The sequence below is a fragment of the Notothenia rossii genome, assembly GCF_949606895.1.
Source record: "Notothenia rossii genome assembly, chromosome: 9".
Taxonomy (NCBI): Eukaryota; Metazoa; Chordata; class Actinopteri; order Perciformes; family Nototheniidae; genus Notothenia; species Notothenia rossii.
The window spans coordinates 29154843-29162966 of NC_136907.1; the positions used below are offsets into that span (position 1 = coordinate 29154843).

The 8124-nt window shown below is 40.6% G+C and overlaps 1 protein-coding gene across 1 annotated transcript in view; it reads left to right on the top strand.

Annotated features, from left to right (window-relative positions):
* The window catches only part of tmprss2 (transmembrane serine protease 2), a 12830-nt gene extending 6053 nt beyond the window's left edge, over window positions 1-6777 (top strand). Inside the window, exons 7-11 of the mRNA XM_079650952.1 lie at window positions 4472-4644; window positions 4753-4845; window positions 4986-5128; window positions 6199-6351; window positions 6522-6777. Of these exons, the coding sequence (XP_079507078.1) occupies window positions 4472-4644; window positions 4753-4845; window positions 4986-5128; window positions 6199-6351; window positions 6522-6530 (571 nt within the window). The 3' untranslated portion in view covers window positions 6531-6777. The remainder of the gene's footprint in view (window positions 1-4471; window positions 4645-4752; window positions 4846-4985; window positions 5129-6198; window positions 6352-6521) is intronic.
* Window positions 6778-8124: the final 1347 nt, after the last annotated feature.

Genomic DNA, 8124 nt, shown 5'->3' on the forward strand with positions numbered 1-8124 from the left:
GGGAGGCGCTCACTGAGGAGGTATTTAGAATTGATCAGTTGTATGCTTCAGCTCCTACCCCTGCTCTTTATAAGGAACGCCTTCAATTTCAGTCCAAATTTGATTTAATGTCCACATGTAAGACTCAGAAGCAGTTATTCCTCGCTAGACAACATTTATTTGAGACTGGGGACAAAGCGGGAAGATTATTAGCACATCAGGCGCGTGCAGCTACACTATCCAGATTGATCCCCAAGATCAAATCTACTTTAGGTGAAGTTACCTCGGACCCGACAGAGATGAATAAGATATTTTGTTCTTTCTACACTAACCTCTATTCCTCCAATGTCCTCCGGATGTTTGGGATGGAGATAATCCGCTAGAAAAATCAATGAGGATTTGTGTAAGGAGCTGGGAAGTCCGATCTCTATCAAGGAAGTACAGGAGGCAATTATGTCACTTCAGAACGGTAAAACTCCAGGCCCTGACGGGTTTTCTGTTGAATTTTTTAAGTTACTCCCTGGCACAATTGCACCAGCCCTCCAGAGAATGTATAATGAGTCTTTTGCTGAGGGCTGCCTGCCTCCCACCTTGTCGGAGGCCTCCATTTCTCTTCTGCTTAAGAGTGATAAAGACCCTCTTATGTGTGGTAGCTATAGGCCCATCTCCCTCTTAAATGTTGACCTAAAGATCCTGTCAAAGATCCTAGCCCAACGCCTACAACGGGTCCTACCAAGTATAATATCTACTGACCAAACAGGTTTCATGCTCGGAAGACACTCGTTTCATAACACAAGGAGGCTCTTGAATATCATTGGCTTATCTAGTTCATGCAGTCCGGAATTGATTATTTCACTAGATACGGAGAAGGCCTTCGACAGGGTGGAATGGAGCGTCCTTTTTTTTGTGTTGCAGAAATTTGGTTTCAATTCAGAATTTATATCTTGGGTCAAATTGCTTTATGCCTGCCCAGTCGCCTCAGTCCACACAAATGGACTCCAGTCTGCCCCATTTCTCCTTTATCGAGGTACCAGACAGGGCTGCCCTCTCTCCCCCCTCTTATTTGCCATAGCTATTGAGCCTTTAGCAATCTGGCTGCGTCAGGAGGGTGGGTTTGAGGGGCATCACCAGAGCTGAGAAAGTTCATAAATTATCGTTATATGCCGACGACCTCCTTTTATACATGTCTAATCCAGCTGGCTCTCTTCCCGTGGTTCTAGATATCCTCGACAAATTTGGGTCCTATTCAGGCTATAAACTTAACCTCCACAAGAGCGAAGTTTTTCCCATCAATTCTGCAGCTAAAAGTATACCCCCAGCTTTTTTCCCTTTCAAATATTCTACAAACGGGTTTAAATATTTGGGGGTGCTTATTACTCACTCAATTGATCGCCTTTTCTCAAAATATTTCTCTCCTCTCCTTGAGAGGTGTAAACTGGACTTTGTCAGATGGTCTGCACTCCCATTATCCCTAGTGGGTTGTGTTAATTTGGTTAAAATGGTTGTTTTACCCAAGTTTCTATATATTTTCTCACATATCCCCATCCTTATTAAGAAGTATTTTTTCAAATTGCTCGATCAACTAATAAGCTCTTTCCTCTGGGGCAAAAAAAATCCACGCATCAGAAGATCAGTGCTACAGCTCCCAAAGGCTCTTGGAGGCTTGGCATTGCCCAATCTCCTACACTATTACTGGTCCTGTAATATTCATAAACTTTTATACTGGTTTAACAATGCTGCAGGCGGCTTACGCCCCACGTGGGTGGATATGGAACTTGCATCGTCTAAACTCTCTCTTCACTCCCTGGTTTGTTCCCAACTCCCTCTGTCTACCTCCAACTTCACCTCAAACCCAGTGGTAACTAACACCATTAGAATTTGGATTCAATTTAGGAGGAGCCTAGGCCTCCATAGGGCCTCAGATCTCTCCCCCATTGTAAATAACCACCTATTCCTGCCCTCTTGCACCGATATGGCCTTTCGGACTTGGTTTGACAAAGGGTTAACCAAATTTAGGGACCTCTACAACCAGGGGACTTTTATGTCCTTCTCTGAGCTCTCGAAGAAATTCGACCTGCCTAGAACCCACCTATTTCGTTTTTTTCAGACAAGGCATTTTGTCCAGAATCAGAACCCTAAATTCCCGAGTCGTCCCCCAGAAACCCTGGTTGACTTGTTAGTGGCGCTTGATCCCGAACAAAAGCGACTAATTTCTAGCATTTACAGCCTTATCAGTTCTGCTATTGACAGCCCAGCGACCGGCCCCAAGGATTCTTGGGAGAAGGAGCTTGGAATCACACTGCCCGATGATTATTGGCAACAAGTTTTACGGTTGGTTCACTCCTCTTCAATCTGTGCAAGGCACGGCCTCCTACAGTGTAAAGTTGTGCACAAAGTTCACTAAACTAACTTGAGGCTATCTCGGATTTACCCCAATGTAACTGACTCTTGTAATAGGTGCAAACAATCCCCAGCCAACCATTCCCATATGTTCTGTCTCTGCCCTAGGCTTACCACATTCTGGTCCGATGTCTTCAAAACTCTTAGCGCAGCATATAATACTACTATCCTTTCAGATCCTCTCTTGGTCTTGTTTGGTGCCCCCCTGCAGCCTGTCGCCTCTAAAGTTATACAGACTGTTCTAGCCTTTGCCACCCTGTTAGCCAGGCGACTTATACTCCTCAATTGGAAACACGCTCAACCTCCATCTCATAGTAGGTGGGTGAAAGAAATGTTACTGTCCATTAGACTCAAAAAGCTTAGGTTTTCCCTCAACTGCTCCTTAAGCTCTTTTGAAAAAACGTGGAGACCTTTCTTAAATCATATTGAATCTCCCACATCCCTGCCTGACTGTGACGACTGAGCCCCCCCCCCCCCCCTGACTTTATTTTTTTTTTTTTCATACTTATGTATTTGTTGTATGTATTTTGTACTGTTTAAATTTTGTGTACTGAGAAATATTCTCCTTTGGGTGGGATTGTGGGATTGTGGGAGGGATAAAATGATGGGGAAAAATGGAAGAATGGAAGTTCTCTGTGACACTGCTCTGTTGTTTTGTTGTTCTAATTGCTTCCAATACAGAAAGTTGATAAAAAAATAAAATAATTTAAAACGTCACACGTCAACGTTTTGTATAGGTATGGCCCTACAATATATCTTTCCAATGTAGCATAATAGGTCCACTTTTATTTGTATTTATTTTTTTGTAATGGGACACAGGATTCGGTCCGGTTCCAGTTTGAGAAGCCCTGATCTACATCCTCCTCTCGGTCCCTCAGAACCACCGCAGCCGGTCTCTTATCCCCCCCCATCAATCAACGCCCGTTGATCGTGTTTGTTAGTCCTACTTCCACCACCTTAACCCTCCCTTATATTCAGGGGCGCCGTTTGCCCCGGACCAGAAGGGGGCCCCCAAAGAGATTAAGATGGTCCACAGCAACGACATCATGAAACACCCTTTAATTTACTGCAACGACAAAAACAGTAAAAAGAGTGTCACTTCTCATGTAGTCTGTGTTGTCTACAGTTAATGTATTCCTGACAGCCACAGTTGATAAGATGCAAAGGTTCCCATAAGATTCCTTAGAGAAAATGCATTTGGGTCATTTTTGACCCACTTATTGAAGCTTGGGGTACTGATACAAAAATCTAAAATGTGTTCAAATGTAAGTTCAAAATTTGAATGGCATGATATCAAAAACATATTCTTTGAAAAATAGCTGGAATATGAAATTATAAAACATTTTAATTACGAAGATACTTCAAGAAAAAACAACTCACAGGGTCCTTTTTTACCCACTTACTAAGGTTTAAGGCCGTTTTCTGTGTTTGTTTGTATTTATTTTTTGACTCCCTTATAGACCAGGGGTGTCAAACTCATACACAGTGGGCCAAAATTTAAAAATGGGTACTAGTCGAGGGCCGGACTAGTTCAATGTTTATTGCAAAACGTATTGAAATGAACTTATTGCATATTTTAAACCTAGAACTAACAAAGCTTAAATTATTGCCCGTAAAAACAACATTAAACATTAAATAATCAGTTGAATTCATTTCTCATGTCTCTATCTGCAGCTTTTCCGGAGTCATTTCTTATGATTACATTTTCCCACAGGCCAACAACAGCTTCAAAAAAACAATTCCCCTCAAAGAAAAAAACAAACATGCCCTGTTGTCGTGAGAGAAAAAGTGCAGAAGGAAACATCCATTGAAACTCAGTGTGCTGCTCTGTGATGCTAGTTCAAGCCAGATACTTGGCATCTCATCTTGGGTGCAAGTTCATCAATGTTTGGGATCAGGCTCTGAGCTGAGGAAATCCTCAGGATTGAGTGAAGGTGTGCGTGCAATATACCGGCGGGCCAGATCTAATAGTAATTAAACATTATCCTGCGGGCCGAAATTAAATCCACCAAGGGCCTGATTTCAAATTCAAAAATGTCACATGTGTTATTGACACTCTTCTTATCTTTGACTTTTTTTAACCTCATGGCAGGTACTCCTATCCTGGGAAGTGGTTGGTATACTCTGGTGATGTCAGCCTCTTGCAGATGCACTTTGGCTCTGGCAAAAAAGTTGACAAAATTATAAGCCATGAGAAATTCAACACAAAAACGAATGACAATGACATTGCTCTACTAAAGCTTGTCACACCCCTGTCATTTACAAGTAAGTACTTGCCAGCAGAAGTCATATTACTTTATTAAATGATATTTTGAACTGTCAGCATTGATGAGCAAAACCACAACCCTTCACATGGACATGATTGTGTCTCAGGAACGGTGAAGCCAGTGTGTCTCCCCAACGTTGGCGTGGACCTCTCCGAACATCCAGCCTGGATCACAGGTTGGGGAGCCTTGAGGTCATCTGGTGAGGCTCTATGTCCAACACTCTATTTTTAATATGTTTTTTTAAACTACTTAATCAGTTTTTCATATCAAACTTGCAACAACATAAATGATTGAGCATTCATGACAAAAGTTGTCATTGTGATTATTCATTTCTCTAAGGGCACACCCCTGACAGACTGAACCAGGCCCAGGTCGCCATCTACAGCAGAGAGAACTGTAACAGGCCCCAGGTGTTGGAGGGACAAATCACTCGGACCATGATCTGTGCCGGAAAACTGCAGGGAGGAGTGGACACATGTCAGGTAAGTCACACACACACACACACACACACACACACACACACACACACACACACACACACACACACACACACACACACACACACACACACACACACACACACACACACACACACACACACACACACACACACACACACACACACACACACACACACACACACACACACACACACACACACACACACACACACAATATGTAAGAATATAAGCAACATCCTGTCACAAAACTATGCAGAAAACGTGTTCATTCATGTATCATTGTTCATTCAAGGCTGGATGCTTGCAATTTCTTACTGTCATTCTGTCCCAAAACATATTTCCAGAATGCTGCAGTATTTATATTGACAGGAACAAGAAAAAAACTAATGTATTACTTCCATGTTAGCCGCTCTGCACTGGCTTTCAACAGAAATACAGCCTCCTAGAATAAAAAGCCCTTAATGGTCACGCCCCTTACCTTAAAGAGCTAGTTCCTCATAATCCCATTTACAGTAGCATTCCCAGAGTCTCCAAAACAGGAGCCAGAGCTCCCAGCTTGGGTTCTGGAGGAAAACACCCTCTCCCCATTTAAGACAAGACTTGAGACTTCTCTTTTGATCAAGCTTATAGTTAGGGCTGGCTCAGCCTCCTGGATCTTTTATTTCATACTCTCACATAATTATTTCCTAATTTGGGTTGTCTATTTTGTGATTTGATTGTTTTTTTCCAATAAATTAAATACATTTTATTACAAGTTCCATAATTTTTACATATTTGAGATATGTAAAAAAGACGCCCCAACAAGCTATCTGAAGATTTTAGAATATAGGACACTACACAAGTATCTATAATATAATGTATCTTTCTAACACATCTAGAATCAGAGATAGTTCATATGTTATACCTAATCATTTCAAGCTAACACTAACATACTCTAAAATCTAAACTAATCCAACTAAATGGTCCCACAACATGTATATCTGTCTTGTATGATGATGATCTATATATACACTGTAAAGGCCCCTGAGATACATGTATTTTTGTTGATTTAAGACACAAACACCTGAGAGTCTTCCTCCTGTGCCCTACAGGGGGACAGTGGGGGGCCCCTGGTGGTCAAGGAAGCCAATGTATGGTGGCTGGTGGGGGACACTAGCTGGGGGATTGGATGTGCTTTGAGGAACAAACCGGGAGTCTATGGAAACGTTTCCTACTTCATCAACTGGGTATATGAGCAAATGCAGGTAAATGATAATGCAATAAGAATGTCCTTTTCTGCTCTGTACAAACGTGAATATCATTTCCCAAATGCATGCTTTCTCAACTATTTATTTTAGTTTATTAATTAATTAAAAAGACTCATAATACATTTAAACTTGTGGTTCATATTTTGAATTACATTTTCTCTCCCCAGAATGAGTGACTGATTTCTCTGAAGAGGAGCTTCTGTCAATAATCAACGTTACTTACTTCATCACACACTTTGCACTTTAAATCTCAGAGGATTTATTGATCAGGAAGAATTTTGCACAAAAAAAAGGAAGATTGTACAAATTAACAGATCTATAGTTTCATTCTTTTATAAATGTGATAAAAGTACAAATTGAATGCTTGCATTTGAACAAAAATCCAGTTATTTACATGTTGTAATAAAACACATTTTGCATAAAGAGCTGAGTTTAATTTGTGAGAAATGCCCTGTAGAGACAACTCGGAGACTTTCTAAGAAAAACAACTATTTACAGTCGGATGTTATTATCCTCTTGTGTGTGTCATATTTCCAGTTTAATGACATGGGTGCGCCTTCCTAGGCAGTTATCAGCAATCAGAAATGGGACTTTGCCAGAACAATATTTGTAGGGAAGTCGGTTACTGTGTCACGGACAAAGAACAATAAAGTCTGTACTATCAATGTGATCATACTCATAGTCATGCGCTGTCACTCACAACAATTTAAAGATATATCCACAAACAATTTCCTTAATCTTTTATCTATCTATTTTATTTAAGGCTTTCGTACTTTGACCAGACTACACAAAGGTCCTTCATTATATCATGGTTCATATGCGTGATCTGCACTACTTCTCACCAGGGTTTTAAAGTTGTACTGAGCTCTACAACCAGAGGCGTTTGAGCTCTCTCACCTCTCTTGACTTGGAATATATTATTTATATATAGCACATTTTAACATAAGGCAATTGAAAAACGCTTTACAAAAAAACAACACAAGAAAACAAACACTTAAGATAAAGTCCTTAAAAGCCAGGAGAATACAAATTAAAACAAGATAAAGTTGATACAGGTAAAAATACAATAATTAAAGTTACAGTGCAGTGTAAGATGAAGGTTATGTGCATAAAGAGTCTTTGACTATAAGCGCCAATGCTTTCCCTGCCTTGCTGCAAATGAACACTACAGAATATTTCGTTTAATAGACGTCAGGAAGTCTTTTTGTGGCACGTCACTGAGACAAAGGAAACAGTGGATAAATATATTATCTAAAATGTATCATGCCCTGGGTGTGCTACTTTATCATTTATGAGTCATATACAATCATGTTGAGACACGATGGTGTAGAAAAAGGGATAAAATAGAGAGCCATTTAGAAATAAGTAAGATAATTAATACCAGAGGAGTGTGTACATAGGCCCTGTACGACATGCAGAGAACAGATCAAATCCCCTGACAGACTCACACACTTTGATGATGTCCTCATCTGATAATGATGTTTCATATTTTTTAGAAGCAAAGTAACATTACTCAAAGTATATGTCGGACCCAACTCATGTAAAGTATGTTTCACATCTTCTCAACAATGGTCTGAATCAGGGGCGGCGGGTACTGTAGGCTCGGGAAGGCTAAGCCTTCCCAAATATTTTTGTCACTGCATCCTGGTAAAATAAAAATATGTTTGTGTCTTTGACATTAGCGCTGCTATGCAGCCACCAGTGCCCTGTATGAAGCCAGTTCAACATACCCTGGATATGTTTGAGTTATCTTAACTAACCCTAACAAAG